This window comes from Ochlerotatus camptorhynchus, unplaced genomic scaffold (genome assembly GCF_037179485.1).
Source record: "Ochlerotatus camptorhynchus isolate MF236.1 unplaced genomic scaffold, CSIRO-AGI_Acam_v1.1 ptg000062l, whole genome shotgun sequence".
In the NCBI taxonomy this organism is placed as follows: domain Eukaryota; kingdom Metazoa; phylum Arthropoda; class Insecta; order Diptera; family Culicidae; genus Ochlerotatus; species Ochlerotatus camptorhynchus.
The window spans coordinates 6165897-6186257 of record NW_027040552.1 but is presented as its reverse complement, the minus strand read 5'-3'; the positions used below and the strand labels follow the sequence as shown (position 1 = coordinate 6186257).

At 38.3% G+C, this 20361-nt stretch overlaps 1 protein-coding gene across 2 annotated transcripts in view; it reads left to right on the top strand.

The window, feature by feature from the left end:
• The window catches only part of LOC135696849 (acyl-CoA Delta(11) desaturase-like), a 97576-nt gene that overhangs the window by 28919 nt on the left and 48296 nt on the right, over positions 1 to 20361 (top strand). Inside the window, exon 1 of one of the 2 annotated variants that reach the window (XM_065216384.1) lies at positions 919 to 1360. The exons of the other annotated variant lie outside the window; for it this stretch is intronic. Within the exon in view, the coding sequence (XP_065072456.1) occupies positions 997 to 1360 (364 nt within the window). The 5' untranslated portion in view covers positions 919 to 996. Of the gene's footprint in view, positions 1 to 918; positions 1361 to 20361 lie in introns of those variants that run through there. 2 annotated transcript variants of the gene reach the window in all.

Genomic DNA, 20361 nt, shown 5'->3' with positions numbered 1-20361 from the left:
CGGAAGAGCCATTAATTCAAAAGTACCTATTTCACGTTCAACAAATACCCGAATTAATTCCATTACAGAAACAGCAACTGCCTACCGCAAACAGAGGTGTGTTGAATGAATCATTTCAGGCCTACCATTAATCGAAAAATATTACTCCACCAAAAACCCCATTGGGCAAGCCCGTTCATTGTGAAACACCTGAGGCCGTGTCTGTATTTTAGGTTCTGCAGCAGAGGCATTGAATGCAACTCTTTTGCCTTCTTCAAGGGACATAATTTAGTATTCACAAAAAAAGGCTTCACACAGCCCCTCTCCAAAATAGCGTCACCTTTTTGTAAAGCCTAGTTCCGACGAGGAAAAAGAAAAGAGATGGCAAACGGCCTCAAGTTAGTCTGACTGTTGGTGCGCTTTAGCACAAGCACCTAGCTCAGGTTCGATATTTGTAGGAAGACTCATATAGAGCCATGGCTCAGTAGGGGCTGATCTTTCGAGACGACGACGACGACAACAACGACGCTGCAAGATCCAGAGCGATTAACATCGATCATACCTTTACAGTGTGCGACGCTGAGTTGTCGTGAGTGAGAGACGACGAGGAAAGGGAAATTTTGGTGTATCTTAAGTGAGGCGCGCGAAGAGGCGGGAAATCTCAAAAGTTTGTGAATGCATTATAGGAAGGAGTAGCGCTAAGACGTAACCAAGTGCGCGTGAAACCCAGCCAGAGAGCGGCCGAAGTTTTTGGACCACCAGCATTCGGCTAGCGGAATCTGAAACGGTCGGTAACAATTTGGCAGGCGGTGTGCAATTAAGACGAACAATATATCGGTCGTTGAGTGGTTGAAGATTAGACAAGTGTGGAATACCCCCCCCCCCCCCCCCCTTGTAAGTGAAAGAGAACGGGCACGGGAAGATTGCAAGTGGTGATAGTTGTGCGGAAATGAGTTGAAATTTGATCGAATCTACGCTGTTTAGTAATTTGTAACAAAATCTGTGATCGAAATCAAAATGACATCGAAGATAGCGAGCAGTTTACAGTTTATGGCCGGCAATGGAACGCAGGACAAGAATGGCAAGCGTTTCGTGAAAGGAGTATCCGTTATCAACGATGCGAACAACAACGAGACGGTCCTGGCCGATGACCATACCATCACCGAGAAGGATGTCAACTCTTACCTGCAGCATTACAACAAATGGAAGCAGTCCGCCAGGGGTCACCAATTGACGACAATCCTGCGGGATTACTTCGGATACGAGTTCGATGCGGAAATCAAGTGGAACAACGTGTTCATGATCGGAGTGATCCATTTGATTGCGATCCTTTCCTTCATGAGATTGGTCTGGCGAGCAACGTTAATTTCGTATCTTTGGGGTGAGTAATTGGATTTTACAGCCATTTATGAAGGCAGCGATCCGTGTAATGTGCATTGTTGCCAAGCACACATGTGGTTTGTTGCCCGTAAATTATGACTGACAAAACAAAATATCATCGCCAAAATGTGGGTCCGGATGCCTTTTGCTTCGCTGAAATTTATGCCGAGCGCTTAGATTCTACTCGCTAGCACTAATTGGTGCCTTTTCGTTTGGAACTAATCTTGCTTCCCGTTGTCGTATATAGCCTAGTGTTCAGATTTCCTTGTAGTGATTGGCAAAGAACATGTCGTGAAGAATCATGGATTCGGGGTGCCCTTGACCTAGTGAATACATGCAGATTTCGGAAAATTTGGTCTCCCGATTGTCGCGGGTATTAATTAAGCGACGCGGAAGTTAAGCATGGATGCGCGTCGGTAGGCAAGGGGTTTTCAAAAAGTGCTCCGTCATGCTATTCTGAAATATTATATGGGGTAGACAGTTTTTGAATAACCCATGATTTTTATTATATTTATTAAATTTTGTCCCAAATCGAAAAATATTCGTATCGATCTTGTTTTCCGTTCTGAGTACCAATGATATCGACGCTAGAAAGGCAGCTCCCCCACACCTGGACCCTACCTATCTATTGACTACCATCAACTCATGAACCGGGGACCAACGGCTTTACGTCCTTTCCAAAGGTTAAAGTTCAGATTTTTGTTCTGTATGGTGAGCATGAATGCGTGTGAAATCCGCTCAAGCCCGGTGTGGTTACAGTTCATGACAGTGTCAGATTCTGCCTTTGTGATTAGAAATATTTTTTAAGGTTCCGTCGTCGGTGTCGTCGCAGAAGAGGAATCCGGAATCACTGAATCCGAAAGATGACGGTACACAGGAAAAAAGATGCTGAATTTTAACTGCCGCATCAAATCTACGTTGTGCTAAAGTTGGCATAAATATCGAACTTGTTTGCAAACTTGTATACAACAGTGTTGATTTATGCAATATCATGCTTAAATTTACACGAAATAACATGTAAATTTATGCTAAATCTCGCGTTGTGTAATGGAAAACACGTTTTGTAATGTGTTAAGTTAGGGCACCTAATTGTTATAATGTTGCTGACTGAGCAAAATATTATGGGTTCCACCCTAGGATCCTTCTTATTAAAGAAGTGTAAGCATCGCTTTGTTTGGGTTTAATTTGAAGAGAACGGAGAAGAATGCTAATTATGGAACTCGGGTTTGCATCGAGAACATAACGTGTTGTACCATAACATGTTGGTTGGCTTCTTCCAGAGACGTCAATGCGTTTGAATAGCTTTATGATGGGCTTGACCAATCGTCAATCCCATGTCACATGTGATGGTAGGGGCTCGGTGACCTGGTGAGCCCTTTTTTGTTTACCGCGCAGTCAATGGTGGTTCTGCTCCAGAATTATTTACAGTTCTGAGTTGATAGAGCCACATGTATAATCGGAAGAAAGATTCGAAGCTCCAATCCAATTAATATGCTTTCAAGATATCGTTGTATTAAAAATCATGATTGTATGCCAGGTGAAAATTAATCGGTGTTTGCATTATAATTATTATTTTTTTTTTTCGATGCGGTGGTATATTTTGGAATATTTAGGTAATTGCATATTAGTAATCTGCATACAAAATCTAACCAAAAAGTAAGAGGTTGTATCCAAGACATGACCGTAGTTTTGACGTAGGATTACGAAAGGTAGTTTTAATGTCACAGCAAAAGTATAGTATATTTCCAATTTCTTAACTCGTTATCATAGAAAAAGTTCGATAGGTTGAAATTCGGAAGCAATTAGAGAGTTCTGTTTGTGAGGTGCTCTGCCGCTGTCCAGGTAGTACAAGCCAATCCTGGACGATATGTCTTGGATACAAGCTCTTACTCTTTAGTTTACTCTTTTGTCAGTCATTTGATGTCCTGAAAAGGACTGATGGGTTGGAAGCTTGGAAACCAGTTTAGAACAATGCTGTGAAAATTTGTCCTCGATGTTCTTGGAGATGATAGCGGTGCAGAAATGAAATATGTATTAGCATAACTCTCTTAATAGGAGAGGCTGAAAATTTGCACCAAAAAGCATAAACATCGATACCCCCTGTTATGCTTAGTGCTTGGTATCAATATTCGGCGACTGTGTTAGGGAAAGCACTTTCCCATCACGGAAACGCCTCGTTTTTTGATGACAAAATTACGTATTTGCGTGCACAAAACGCACGGAATTTTTGTTTTATTCAATAGATAATAAAAAAAACAAACGAATATTGATTGGAGGAGCTTCTTGTTCAAATTTTTCCAATCGCGAGATATAAGCGATCAATCATATAAATTTGAGATTGATTTGCTTTTTCTAGCGTCCTGGAGAAAACCTTACGAAGTGTCTCTGGTTTATTGACATGGTCATTTGGTCATTGCGAGAATTTGTTTGTACCACTTCATTATTGTTACGCATTTGACGACAAATGTTTGGTTGCTGGGTACATTATCAAAGAGTTTTGGGGTGACGTGGCTGGAAGAAAGGCGAGAAAATTAAATCTTAAACAACAATTTATGGTGATCCTTAAAAAAGGACCGTTTTGTCGTAATGGTTGAGTAATGCTATTAGAGTGTTCAACACGGATGAGGCTGGCGAGGCGTATGTTGTTTGGAACGAGGGTGACGCGCTTGGCATAGACGACCCACAGAGACTCACGAGGATGGATCCCGATCAGTAGCAGTGAGGCTTCTTGTGGGCTGCAGCTCGGTGCTTGTGGGCAGCCTTTCGTTATGTACAATGTTCAACGCCACACGCTGAAACCACTGCTGCTGCTGCTACTGACGACCTGGATAAGCAACAATCTGTGAGACCGGATGGAATTCGATTTTGAAATCTGTGTTAGGGAAATCGCTTTTCGCAGGCAATCGGTGATAATTTTAATTATCATAGCAACAGTTGTACATTCGTGCAATTTTCAATAGTGACATTTTGAAAAATGATAAAGTCTTAGTTTAAACAGATGTGTAGGAATATTTCTAATTGAATAGTGATAAAAATTTTGAAATTGGTCCAGGGGCAGCTGAGTTATTAATGTTTAAAATCTTTCATCATTTTGTTACATTTTTCATTTTCGGTTTCCACGAAGTGTATCCCCATATAGAAATCACAGACGTAGTCTTACGTCAAAAAAAATATATAAATAAAACACCAATGTTGATGCATTGCAACTATTTCCAACACTTACCACTAGGTTGGGAAAAGATCCACGCAAAAACAGAAATTGCCTTACTTCTTGATTTTAAAATCTAAATGAATGTCTATGGGATTGAAAAAAAAAATATATCACTATGCTCAGAAAGCAAGGCTCTTGCAGATGATATATATATAAAAAAAACTAAAGAACCCAATTAGGTGGTTCATACTACTTCTGACAGCATTCACCACCAGTGCTGATAAAAATAATAAAGCTTTTATCTAGCATCTAGTACGACCAACACAACAAGAAACTACGATGGGAATCGATCAAGGGGTAAGTCACTCAGAACATTGTGCCAAAATTAGCTTCGGCACAGCTTGCGCACATCCATCGGCACACCTTCGATATACCTTCGGCACAATCTTGTAGGTATTGGATTATTATAAATAAATGTGAGCACTGCTGGACAATAGGGTGTTTCATTCTGGAAAAAGATCGATATTTTTGATAGGCCACCCCCTAGTTCAGTTCATAACACAAAAACAAACATCTATGCAAAGAATCAGCTAAATTGGTCAACGTTAAGAGTTCGCGCCAACGATTTCAATTTTGTTCGGGATTGTCGTCAAATCAGTATAGGAGAAAAACCGATTTGCATGGAATTAAAATATGTTATACTTAAAACTATAATAAACAACTTTGTTGATGGCTGCAAGTCGATTTGATGCTCCAGAAAACAGAAATTGGCTTTCGGAACTCAGATTGCAGATAAACCTTGATTTGAGCAGAAAAGCAGGTATCCTGATAGGGCAATGCTCATAAACATATTGTGCTGTCATCTCTGGATACAATAGTGCCATGGAGTTGAGAAGTGATACAGAGAAGTGGTTGATGGGTCAGCTCATTACCAAGTTCACTGGTAAATCCGGATAACCGAGAAGTAATGTAGCTCTTCTTTTTTTCATCGTGCACAATCTCGCTCCACGATACGACAATGCTGCTGGAAGTTGGTTCAATTGGCAGAACAAGTTTGGGTCACAGCTTGTATCCCAATGAGGAAAACCCGCCATGCTGTTTCTGGCCGCTGATAGACCGATGCTTTTCATATCACGAAAAGCTAGGTTTCTGGTCTGCCTTTGAGGACATTATAAAAGCACTCAAACACAGGACTTTTATTACCCTACACTCAAATATAAATGAAATCAAAAATGCTTAAAAACTAAGTAATTTTCCACTTTGCCTTATTCAGTCAGAACCAAGATTAGTTTGCCAGTAATCATGCATGAATAAATTCGAAATAATCATGCAATGCTTACTTCTCAATGTTGCAGAGATAAAATTAAAATTGAAATTTATTCATTTTAAAATTAAATATCCATCATCCCAATCGTAGATTCTAATCAACGGTGGTGCCCATTTCGGCAAACAAAGATAAGTGTGTGGAAAAACTTGATAAAGTTTATAGAAGAACATCTTAATCTTGATTTCATTTGTATTTTATTTCTATACACACCAAAAACTTATGAATTTTAATGGTGATTTAAATATCCATGCATGCTGAAATTGAAGTTTGTTAACTTCCTTTTTACGTAAACTAGCAACTTGCAAGAAATATTGCTTACAAAGATGGATGGTTGCATACAATATTTAGAATATTTCATGAAATGACTGATAAATTTACACGATCTGTAATGTGAATTTGTATGGTATGTGACGCTCCATTTATGTGCATCATAGTGACAGAAATTTACACTACTTTTTCGAACTGTGTACATTAAAAACATAAGTCTTGGATAAAACAAAGTGGACGCTCCTACTTCTAGCCTTCCTGAGTAATACTGAGTCTGTAAGAAACGAAAAAAAAAAATAGAAAGCAGTTAAAGCAATTTTTGGCTGGAGTCAGAGTCAGAGTCGTTGAAATCAAAAATAAGAATGCATTATACGATCGATCAACAATTGAACGGCTGGATGATCCTAGTCCATTCCCGATACGGCACAAATCTCGCTCACTCCGCGCTTCTGGAATCGATTTTCCGCAAGCTTTCTCGATATCATTCAATCATTCATTGATGAATGAAGATCCGGACAACTTCCAGATTTTTATTCCTCAACGAATGATTTAATGATGCCGAGAGAATTGTCGGGCACTTATGGAGAAATGGCTTCTTTTTAATTATATGTCTTACCTATAAGCACCGTGGTGTCTTGACCGATGGCACCGAACACTTCTTCCATCGCAGCACACCCGGAATCACCGCGAAAAACTCATAAAAATGCCCCGCACTCGCACAGCAGAACCGACGCCGCAAATACAAACGAGGTTCCGAACAAGTTTGACATTTGGTTTTACACTGTTAATCATATTTAACACTTTCATGGAAATAATCATGAACATGATTAAATTTTACCCAGAGAAGACTAAATTCAATCAACTTTGATTAGTTTTTAGAAAGCCAGCATGATTAAACTGGGTTTGATATTAAAATGATTACTTTTCAATCAAAATGTGATTTGTCCTATTTTTCAGTGTATGGAACACAAATCACCGAAATTTCGCACACCCGCCACTTCCCGTGTCATCCTCAATCCGATTTAACCTTGCGATTTCAAACCAAAACATTCAAGGTGTCAAATACCGGGCTCTATGACCGGCATAATCGGCACACCTGTGGCACACTTGAGGCACACTGACAAAAAATATGACCCAATTATACTTAGGACTGGATGCAATGTTTGATATGTGATGAAATAAATCATGAATTGTGACTCGTGAATTTCTTTATTGATCATTTATTTATTGGTTAGCAGCCGTTGAAGATTAAATTGCTGTTAAACCTTGAGTCATTTAATATCTGCACCAGGCATGGAAAATCATTTGCATTCATTTTGTGCATTCATTTACATTCATTTGCCCCAAACTTTTTTCATCAATAGAATTCCGCAAAATGGTGTACGGAACTTTTGTAGATTTTGTTATTAGCTACAACTTTTGTCCAAAGCTCAAATCCGTATCTCTTATGCATGATGAACCAGATCAAATAGAATGCACTACTGTTTTTCAGTGAATGTATTTTACATTCACTGAAAAACAGTAACGAGTTCTGCTCGCTCTTATTCGTGATACATAAGAGATACAGATTTGATTTTTTCACAAAAGTTGTAGCTAATAACAAAACCTACAAAAGCTCGATACATCATTTTGCAGAATGCTGTTGATCAAAAACGTTAGAGGCAAATGAATGTAAATGAATGCATGAAATAAATGTAAATGATTTTCCATGCCTGATCTGCACGAAAAAAAAAAAAACGGATGTATCTCGGAACTATCCTCATGAAATAAAATTGTTGAGTACTCAATGCACTTTAAAGTAAAAATAGCGAAAAAAAATTATTCCGTTTCGATGTTAATGAAATCTCGAACTTTTCTTCGAGTACAACTCATCATATTTTAGACACTCTGTTGACTAACCTGAGCGGCCGTTTTGTTCCACCATCTCTTCATCTCTGTCGCATCTCGAGTCACCTTTCCACTCTTCTTCAACTTCTGTTCGACAATTGCCCAATATTTCTCAATTGGGCGGAATTGAGGACAGTTGGGAGGATTGATGTCCTTTTCGAAGAAATCTACCTCGTTGTCTCGATACCACTGTTGAACTTCTCCGCTGTAGTGGCAGCTTGCCAAAGCAGGCGAAAACTTTACATGTCCATTGTGAGCCTTAATGTACGGAAGAAAACGTTTTTGCAGGCACTCCTGCTTGTACATTTTGGAATCCATAGTCTTGTTTGTCACGAAAATCGGGGTTTTTTGTTCGCAGCTGCAAATACCTTGCCAGATCATAAGCTTTCTTGCAAATTTATCGGGAAAAACGAATTTGAACTTGCTACCCAAGTATCCAAAAGTTCCGCATTCACAGATTAAAATCACTTCCAAGTTCCATAAAGTTCAAATAAGTTCCGACAGAACTTTCAAGTTCCATAAAGTTCGAATGAAGTCCCGACAGAACTTTCAAGTTCCATAAAGTTCGAATAAAGTTCTGACAGAACTTTCAAGTTCCGTAAAGTTCCGACAGATCTTTCAAGTTCCATAAAGTTCGAATAAAGGTCTAACAGAACTTTCAAGCCACATTAAGCAATCCGCATTATTAACAAAATTTAATGAACGTAAATATGAAATGATCAGTGGCCCGAATAAATCATAATTCTTATATTTATGCAGTGCATCAACATTCTATCCAAACATAAAAAATTCAATTGTGATTTCCTGGATTCGAACCCGTGTATTTGGCATGCGATCTACGTTTGTTAACCACTGCGCCACAAGTTTGTTAGAATACCATGCCGGCAAGCACCAATTTAAAATTCATCAAGGTGTTGTGTTTGTGTATTCAAGTCAGTCAGCTGGCACTGAAAACTCCAACAGTAGGCGGGACAACAGCTCACTTTAACATATCTCAGATGACGTAGCGGTTCGTGCTAGAGCTCTCACGCAGAAGGACTGGGTTTAACACTTCAAACAGCTCCAATTCTACTACTAATGCTGATAAATCAATTCACATTAATACCTGCCTTTAAAATAACTTTCATAGAAGTACGAACTAAATAGAGAATTTGGTGTAGAGGACAAAAACCTTTTTTAATTTATTGTCTAAAAGTTCCGTTCAAGTTCCGCCAGAAGCTGCTTAGAATGCTCTTCAATTATAGTACCGGAACGACTTAAAAATGAGGCTGCTTAGAATTCTATAGACCACCTTCAACTAAGTTGCTTAAACCACAAATAGCCTTTTATCAGAACTTTTGGTTGCTTGGGTAAGGACATCATAGAATTTTTGTCCGGGAAGCTTCACACTAAGAAATCTCATGAAAATTTAGCTGCTCTGAGAGTGACATATACGAGCGTCCATTTCGACATAAATTTGAGTCATAACAAACGCAAAATATAGCTTAATAAAACGTAATTTTCGACGACCAACGAACTTTTCAGTCTTGGAGCACTTAATATTACATTACAAGTTTGTGTACGTCTCATCTCTTAGGTCAAAGATGGATTCCGTCACTAGTAAAATTAGTAATTTTTAAGTGTGTGCCCATAATCCATCTTCACAAGCGCTTTGTCGTCCATGAGGATGCATGCTTCGTACTTTGTAAGAACCTCATTGTACAACTTCCTTACACGTCTTTTGGCCACTAGATTCTGCTTCAGTGCCATGTTTGGTTGCTTACTGACCCGAAAAGATCGAAATTCTTCTCGCTGACGCATCCTTCTGATGGTGCACAGTGGTCTAGAACTGTGAAAAGACCGTCAAAAGGTTCGGTGTCGTGGGCAAAGTTTTAGAAAATATTAAAACAAGAAAGTATGCTGAAGACACTAGGTGGCTATTTCTTCATCTCATTGAAATATGGAACGTTTTTGGTGGTTAACCTCCTAATTAAAGTTTCTACTTAATAATTAATTTCTTTAAACTTCTACTGAATTAAAATGTTCTACAAAATTGTTCAAAACATTAATACACATAAGTTTTAAGAATATCATAGCACACTAGATCGCTAAATAGGTAAGTTATTATTGGTTTTGCTCAAAATATATAATTTTTACTCACAGAATTACGACTTACTACCATTTCTCACCACAGCCCACGACAAAACCAATAGGAATAGAAGTATTTAAGTGTGTTTTCTTCAAAACATTCAAAAGTTCTTGCAGAACCATGCAGAAACATGAATTATATGTGAAATACTGCATCATTTGGAATGTTTTTATGAAAAACCCCTTAAAAGGGATTTTTCCTAGATAAAACATTATTTGAACCTCTACTGCTTCGAAGTAGGGTCCAAAATGGATCAAAACATCTATAGAAACTTTAATTAGGAGGTTTTCCACCAATAACGTTCCATATTTCAATGAGATGAAGAAATAGCCACCCAGTGTCTTCAGCAAACTTTTTTGTTTAGATATTTTCTAAAACTTTGCCAAAGACAACGAACCGGGATATGAAATTTTTGGATAAATAAATTTTGAATCTCACTTCTATCATTCATATCTATCATTCTATCATATTAATCATTGATTTGTCAATGTCAAAAGAAGGGCCTTTCTTTATCCAGAAACTTTTCTGAAGACACCACTAGTCTAAAATGCAATATTCATGAGATAATGACTTTTGACTATCTTTTCACAGTTCTAGACCACTGTGCTGTGCTTTGGCTGGCATTGTATTTCTTGGCGATACCATAATCCGACCGAGGGGGGCGACACATCTAAATCCCAATTCTAGATGCTCAAAAAATCTCACACTAGCGAATAAATCTTCGAAAAATCACCTTTAATTTCTCGCATCTTCTTGCATCGCGCATCATCTTTTTGCAAGAAATCTTCAAAATCGTGAAAAATCTTCTTTCTATCTACTCAGCGTACAAGCAGTTAGCCACAGCAAAACACAATATTTCCTGCATCGTAGATAGAGTCGTCCCCCTCGAATCCGACAGCCCTGGGTTTGTCCTAACCGTTCTCAACGCCTTCAAATGCAGCTTCCAATCCTTTAGTTCCACTACGACGCTTGCTATGATCCTGCCGATCAATAGTATGTCACTTACCAAAACGTTTGAGAACACCACACACGGTCGATTTAGCCAATTTCAATGACTTCGCGATGTTGAACGTGACCACGTTGGATTTTCCAAGTGGGTGTCCAAAATTAATTTTCGGTTCGCGGCTACCATCAAGTGTAACTTCTTTTAAATCGATGAATCGTGACGAACTTTTCGGCACTGAAAGAGGAAACATTTCAAAACAAACTTCTGTCACAAAATTCCAGATCCGACCGCTAGGAGCACTGCAATAAAATAAACAGTGCGTCCAGATATTAAATGACTCAAGCTTTATGAGCATCATAAAGAGTTACGGAAAGTGAAAACCTTATAAATGTGTATGAAATGCAAAGATAGACTTGCACCAATAATAATGCATGCGTTATTTCTACTTACACGTATGCAACTTAAATATCATCATACATAAAGCATAACACCAAATCTACACACTTAGAAATAACTAATTTTACACGTGACGGAATCCATCTTTGGCATAAAGAATCAGACGTAAACAAATATGACATGTAAAGTTAAGTGCTCCGGGACTGAAAAGTTCGTTACTCGACGAAAAGTACGTTTGATTGAGTTGAATCAACTGTTGGAAACTAACGATTTTAAATTGGCTCACTACTTGACTAGCCTATTGGTCCCAAGTTCATCTATAAGTGTACCCCATTCTATGGAGATGAACTAGCCAAAGGCTAAAAAACTCCCTAATAAATAATTAAAAAAAAAAAATTCCATTCTAGTAGTAGTTTTAGTACTACACACTTAGAAATAACTAATTTTACACGTGACGGAATCAATCTTTGGCATAAATAATCAGACGTAAACAAATATGTCATGTAAAATTAGGTGCTCCGAGACTGAAAAGTTTTTTACTCGACGAAAAGTACGTTTGAATGAGTTGAATTGCGCGTCTGTTATAAATCAATTTTATGTCAAAATTGACGCTCGTATATGTCAGTCTCAGAGCACCTAACTATACAGTATTTTTTCAAAGTGTGTACACTATGTTTGTTTTGATTCGCTATGAAAATTTGCCACATAAAATGAGGGGTTCGTGAATATTCCTATGTCTCAAGGGGTGAATCGATTAGCTTGAGACCGAAGAGAGTACCAGAGCTGAGCCAAAAAGTTGAGCACGGTTCTTCGGGACCTTCTGGTCTTAGAGTTACCTTTAAGTTTATATTGAGGATGAACGCCAGTCTCAACCGCCACCTGTTGGTTCTCTGTGCAACTACAAATGGTCTATCATCATCACATCAAATTGTTGACCTTGTTCAGAAAGCCTGTGACATCTCTTTCTGACGTCACATTTGGGATGATTTGTCAGAACTTAAATACGTAAGAAGAGTCTGTTCTCCCCGAAGGTGGATTGACTCTGGCTTAGTGGCGATGGTGATCCAAAAATTGGAAAATGTAAACGGTCCGAAGGTCAATCTTGGAAGGTTAGTTTGTTGAGCATCATCAATTTGCATCTGCACACGCTAGCGCCTTTGGCCTATGTGAATACACCGCGGTATACTGTGGATTATTCTGTCAAAACCTCACCATCTTCATTGAGCTATTGACATTGTCATTAAAAAAGATAGGGGATTTTACGTATTCTTGTCAGCGTAGAGCACACATATGAAGTGTTTGTTCGAGTACATTTGCATACCTCTAGCAGCACTATCCGTTCCAATCGATGGGATTGTAAAAACCCTGATTAATACACTTACCAGTGACAAGTGCCTTTCTCGTATAACTCGGGTTCAACTCAAATCGCAAATATCTCCGGATGCAGATGTCCGATCAGAATAATTGTTGTATAAGATTCTACGAGATCCAGAAGCACACCAAATGAAACTTGTTCCACTCACACCGGATCAACCATCCCGAGAAAAGAGAGTGAGTAATAATCTCGTCCAGCTGAGTCGATTGGTAAATGACACCTAACCCACGGACCCCTGGACAAAGCCACGAATGACCCAAGAGTGTCTAAGTGTTTGAAGAAAGTGATATTATAACCTTTCAGTACACCCACGTGTACAAGAAAGGCATAAACGGTTGATACCTTTTCAGGTGAGTGTGCCTATTTATTGTCGGCAACCTCTCTCAATTCGACCTTCCCATGCAATCTGAAGCAATCTGAAATCAGCTGCATTTCATGAGCAAATTTTCATTACGTCGAAAGTAACAAAGGTAAACAAAGTCGAGCTATCAGTGCCAATCGATGCTCCTGCTATTTCACTATTTACTGTCCGAATATAGGATCCCATTCCCATTTTTTAAAATTTATTTACCAGTCTAATTGCTTTTCGACGTAATCACCTTCCGATCAAAATATTTTTCGATGTTACTTAATTCACCCGATTTCTATGGAGATACCGTTTGTCTTAAGTAACAGTGCAGAGAAACCCGTGAAAAGTGTACGTTCGTCGATTCGGTTTCTCATTATTAAAGTGAATAAATCGAACTGCTTGTTGCTAAGATAATGCCGGTGGTCCTAAAATGATCAATGGGCTGCAGGTAAGGAGACGTGATTGATAATTCTCCCGAATATCCTGATAAATACACTTTGACTTAAGTAACATTAGAAGGGCAACCAAACGACGTATAATAACTTGTGACTCAAAAACCAGTATTTTTTAGCATGAAAGCTAGCGATCTGCTCAAGATGTTACACATTGCCATCACTATGAGATAATATGTGATTAATTGGAAATAGAAATAACTTTTCGGTCAAACTTTACAAAACTTTATTTTTCTCGGATCGGTGCAAATGTTACTTTCGACATAATGAAAATTTGCTCTTGATTTTACGTATTCACGTCAATCTAAGCAGCGTCAGCGCTTCTATTAGCATTTTCTTAGCGTCACGCACACACATGTGACGTGTTTGTTTGTTTACATTTATGTGCTGCTTGCTGCTCTATTCATTCCATCGGGATGTCAAGGATTGTATTTTGCGTATGCATCATACATTCAACGTGGCGTCTAATAATTTTGTATTGATTATTTGACTTTCAATTAATGAGTTTATTGTTCTTCAGTACACGGCTTACAAAATCTTTGAAAACAGATTGAAACTTTGATTTTTATATTGAAATTCCGAAATTAGCTCATTGATTTCAATGAATTTTTTGCCCTATTTGCACCAGTTTTGGGGTAATCGAGCCAGGTAACCCGTGATCCATTCCAATCGACTGAATCAGTGTCTGTTTTTATCATTTACCATCGCACGCAAGGAGTAGCGCTTCAACCCAGTGTAGATGAATTGCTTTCGTTTTGAAAATCTTCGCCATGACGTACGAGCAAAACGAACGAATGAGTTCATCATGCATCAACGAATAAGCATTTTTTTTGTATTCACAAGTGCTTGATTATCCAACCTAAAATTTGACAAAATCAGAAGCGATCCTCAAAAGCAAAATGATCAAACTCAATTTTGGCAAAATGATTATTTTGAATATTGACGACCCCAGAGTCTACAACCTTGATATTATCAACAATTCAGCATGAGGCAATAATTGTTCATCGATCTGTGTGCAAAAACCAACACAACACGTTCTACAGTGCTATATATGTGTAATATGAAAATAATCATTTTGCATTTGATCCTCAAAATCATCCCCACCAAGATGAAGCCGAATATTAATATTAACAACAACACAAAAACACAAACAACAAACACAAATCGACAGTGAGCATGCATAAGGGCGAATACGCGATGATCGATTCTCTTCATCGATTTTCTCTTTGCATTGCTACAGCTAAGCGAAACAATTTTCTAGAATTTGTTCAATGCAGAGTAGTAACAGGATGTATTGGCTATCAAAAGCAACAGCAAACGCACCGAGAAACGTTAAATCTAGCAAGTTATTAACAAAAGAGAAAATCGACGAAGAGAATCGATCATCGCGTATAGGCCCTTATGCATGCTCACTGTCGAAATGTTCACTTCGATACTCAGAGGTTGCCATGATCAAGAGAATGTAGTTATGTCAAATTTCAAATTAATGCAGGTAGTTGTTCAATCTGTTAAGGTTGCCTTCATTTTCAGCTAAGTTGTTAATGTTTTATTTTAAGTTGCCGAAAATCTTGCAAACATATATTGCTCCATCGTGAAAAGTAAATCAACACACTAACGAATCGTTATAAGCTATAAGTTGTGGAGTGAAAATCAAGTGAAATTAAGGTGATACGGTCTAACAGTCTTTGCTCTGTTGCCACTTCAAATTTTCCGGAGTATAATTATCAGCTACCCGAAAAAAAAAGAATAACAAAACTGCTTCCCCATGTTTGCTGTGACGCAGCAAATATGGAGAAGCAACCTTCATGCCTGAAATCACAATTGTATCCGAGATTTACCCCAAGAAAATTCAAAGCGGCGGTGCCAGTCAGCCATTCTGCTGATGCTTCGACTTCTTTTGAAACTGCGCGGACAAAAAGTAATACCCAAAATGTTAGTTCTTTTAACTTAATTTTGAGTTGAGGCCCTCACTTGCACTCGGAACGAGAGATTCGACCCAACGATAACGTTCAGCCCAATAGGTTACTTTTGAGTAGACTGCATATCCTCACATTGACGTGAATTAAACTTAATTTTGGAAAAAAAAACTATACAAAGGAGTATGCAGTTTTTTTTGCTTGTGTTTAATAGAAACTACCATATGCGATTTATTCAAATTTGGGTTATTGGGCTTTAAGGGATTTAAGAGAACAGTACTTAATTTTGGGTAGTATTTCAGCTCCGTGTGCCTACTGAAGCCGTCATTTAGTTTACCATAGAAGCTTCTGCTAGTTATGATGAATAATGGATCAAATTTGAGCTTTTTTTTTGGCATCAATAGGTGCTGTTCTTTTTCTTACTGACTTTGGCGCTATTACACGTTCATGTGCATGGTTTGAAGCCCTTTAACGAATATTAATTGAGGACTTTCAATGTCAACCACTCCATGAATTTGTATATTTTATGAAAGTCCCCAAGTAACAATTTTGTGTTTTATGAGGGTTCTGTAGACCATGATTTAGACTTGTGGAATGCTATAAAACCTCGATAAAACCTGCAATGTGACTTGGGTCGGGCAAATACCCAAACCGAAAGATCTTCTAAACCGGACCAAAAAGGAAATCCGTCTCCTTCGACTTGGTAAAACCATAGAGGTATCTCTAAGACCAGAAGGTTCTCGAAGAAACGTGCTCCACTTTTTGGCTCAGCTCTGGTACTCTCTTCGGTCCCAAGCTAATCGATGCACCCCTCGAAACATAGGAAAATCCACGAACCCCTCATGCTATCTGTCAAACTTTCATAGCGAATAAAACAAACATAGAGATTGCTAAAGTGTTATTGTGTCAGTGATTTGTTTTCATCGGGAAAATTTTCCGCTATGATTTTTTTTTTCCCGATGAAAACATTTTGCGTATACGTATACGTAACGTAGTGTGCGTACGATAAACGTTAGTAGTAGAATTTTGACTAGAATGGGGTACATTCACCGATGTACTTGGACCGATAGGCTAGTCCAGTGTGAGCCAATTAAAATCGTTAGTTTCCACCGGTTTGTAAACCGTGCATTGACTGACTATGTTATCTACTGCAAATTCTCAAATGAAAATTAAAATGTGAAATGAAAACGAAAAAAGCAACTATCCACTATCAAAGGAACCTCCTTCGAATGGATGTTATCAATTTGCTTAGTCATGTTTTCAAATGAGTCTAATTTCCACACAAACGGGGCTCTGTTCGACATTTAGGCGATAAAGCTGTGCCTACCTGTGACCAACTAGACTTCAACAGAACTGGGACTAGGAATTGTCCTGACAATAAAATAACCCGATTTAATCTCGACATTGGATCGACATCAGCTCCGGCATTGGTTTGACATGTCTGTTCGGATCAATTTTTCTGGATATCGTATATCAGTTGATATTGTCGCTACAGTTGAAAACCGAAATAACCCACTAATGACAATCGATTTTACTCTCGTTCTCCTCGCATCATTGTGTGATTACATCGCCCTACTTCCGATACAATGAATAACGCATATAACGAGAGTAAAATCGATTTTTGCCTTTGGGTTATTCCAGTTATTAACTGGAGCGACAATAGCGTATGTGATGCAATAGACAGACGTTGAAATTCGTTTGAAAAGTGGCTCTTCAATCGATGGACATGAAAAAATACGTTGCGCAGAATTGATTGAATAGTTGTTGATGTTGATGCTGATCGCCTTCAATTCAATTATATGAAAAGTGCAGTTGGATGCGTTGAAATTGGAAAACAAAATCGTGAAAATTACGGTGCGTCAAGATCGACACATGCAACCGTCCCATTTGGCAAAATGCTCTGTCACAAAGTGACGCAAACGCCACCATGGTCATTTTTTACTTTTCACTGTATTCGAGTTCCTCAATGACACCCAAAAAGTGACGCAAGCCGTACATTTTCGGAGCAACAGCGAAAATGAATTGGATCCCCTACGCAAGTTAGCTCATTAAAATCTCCTAAAGCCGATTACCTCGGTATTTTCTTTTGCTGATATCTCTGCAAAATATCTGTTTGTTAACTGAGTCTCGGCAATTGTTTAATTGAATCTCAGCTAAATAAGCTGCAGAATTACTCGGCTGTTGGAATCTCGGCGAAAAATTTTAAGTGTGTATTATTACAAGAATGTCTTGTTTTGTCTTTCATTTATGTCAAAAGGGAATTGCATGACGTGAAAAGTTGTTTATTTTAAGGCAGTACAAAAATGTGTCACTTTGTTATCACACGACAGCCCTAATAAAATTTTTAGGGTTATTTTGCTTAACGACGTGTTCAGGATACACACCTAAAAATTTTCGCCGAGATTCCAACAGCCGAGTAATTCTGCAATTTATTTTGCTGAGATTTAGTCAAACAATTGCCGAGACTCAGCTAACAAATAACATTTTGCTGAGATATCAGCTAACAAACAGATATTTTGCAGAGATATCAGCAAAAGTAAATGCCGAAGTAATCGGCTGTTGGAGATTTTACTGAGCTATATTAAGTGAGTTTCAACCAAACCATTTGTGGAATTGTTCAATAATATGGATTATCGTTCGGGTATGGTATTGTATTATTAGAAAGTGTTGGAAATCCAGTTAATTTATCGATCTAATTTCGACTACCAAGAACAGGCATTGCCTGTGGCAGTAGACTGATGCAAAATTTGACTTTTTCGCTGCACAGAGCTTAAATGGTTTCAAATTGGGTCCTGATTAGCCTCCCAAAGTTACAACTCATTTGGTTAGAAACAGACTTCGCACAAGTCATTTGAAGTTTCCATGTAAATTACTATGGGAAATCTCAACTTTTTGTTCATTGCCTTCTAGTCTTTTTCCATATTGAGCTGCGAAACAGTTCGATAGCCATTCTTATAGAAAAAATTTCAGCTACAACTTTGCTGAAGATTGTTTCTATGTAAAACGAGACAGGAAAAAGGTATTAATTATTTAAGAGATTGGTAAACTTATGACATGATCAAGCAGCTGCTCTGTAGGCAACACTGTATGCAGTGTGACATAGTAGCGATGATTTGTGTGTCCTATTCAACGCCCTAGAAACACCAATGTTGCCTGGTGAGCAGTTGATTGAGCATGATCATAAGACATCAGCGCATTGAACCATTGATAACTTTCGATCCTTGCATATAATCAAAAAGTGATCTTCAGCAAGCTGAGAAAATTTCCTACAAGTACAGTTGAAAGCTTTTGAAGCAGACCGATATGGTGAATTATTAGATAGACATGAACAAAAATCTTGGATTTACCATAGTAATTCCCATACAAACTTCAAATGGTTTGTGCGATCTCAGTTTCTCACCAAATGGGTTCAAATTTTGAGAGGTTAGTCAGGATCCGATTTGGAATCGTTTAAGTATTGTGGAGCGAAAATTTCAAATTTTGCATCACTCTACTGTGGCAGCCATTATTTATTTACTGTGCATAGTTTTAAGGTGATACTCTAAGGAAGCCTCAGCGTGAAACTTTAAAGGCACAAGTGTCAGCTTTCACAAAACATACAAATTTGAAATTGCTACTCCTTGTTTGCTGTGCTACTACAAACAGAGAGTAGCAATTTCAAATTTGTATGTTTTGTGGAAGCTGACATTTGTGCCTTTGAAGTTTCACGCTAAATCTTCCTTAGAGTATCACCTTAAGCAGCCCAGTGGCAGGCGCGTAGGCAACATGTTATACCATGACAGCGGGCCCAGCACAGCAAAATGAACGTTTTGAGCCCGGGATATGCTTGTCAAACGCTGCTGTTGGTATAGGCCTTGTCACTGGCCTGGTTTTAAGTCCCGCGCACAATGCATTCGACTCGGCAAATCTGACAGTTTGACAATAGGTTTAGCTGTCACTTTGTGGGATGCAATGTGCGCCGCCCTTTATGGTGGAAAGCTTCAACTCAGATTAACTTTCACGAACTTGGAGGATCTGTTAAGGGATACTATCAGTGTCTGTTTTCATTATTTAACATCAGCAAGCAACAAGCAGTAGCGCTTAAACGTAGTGTAGATGAATTGCGTTCGTTTTGAATATCTGCGCGGCCACGTACGAGCAAAACGAACAAATGAGTTTAAAATACATCAACGAATACACGTTTGTTGATATTCACCTAAGTACTGCGAAATCAGCCGATTTTATTTTTCAAGTGAGGATCATCTGGAAAATCTCTTGTTTTGCTGAAAAAAAAATTGACACAACAGCGCGGCCCTGTTTACTAAAAATGAACTCATGGATAATGCTCGCGTAACATTTGAAAAGGGCCTATCAACTTTTGTAAAAAACTTGCTAGGTCCTTTTCACCATAACCGAAGTACGCCCACGCAAACCATGAACACTATCGCAAACCAATAGCACTACATATGCTTTTTATGTGCTTGTAATTTTTTAACAATTTTTTATGAGGATTAAAAGTCCAGAGAAATGTCAGTTAATTTCTAGCACACCAGAGACTGTGAAAACTCCATACAACATTAATCCACAACGTTTATACCCCTAGAGAGATTGAACCCCAGGAAAACTCAAGAAAATAAAAATTGCATGAGTTTTCATCCTAAATTTTTCACCACCACTCGATTATTCACATGTTCCGAAATGGGCATACCATGGACATTTAGTCAGATACAAACAAATAATGAGAAAAGTTTCTTTTTTTAAATTTCAAAAAATAAGGAGCATTTTATCTAAGCCCATTCCGGGGACAATCTGTCAGATAGCCACGAAAA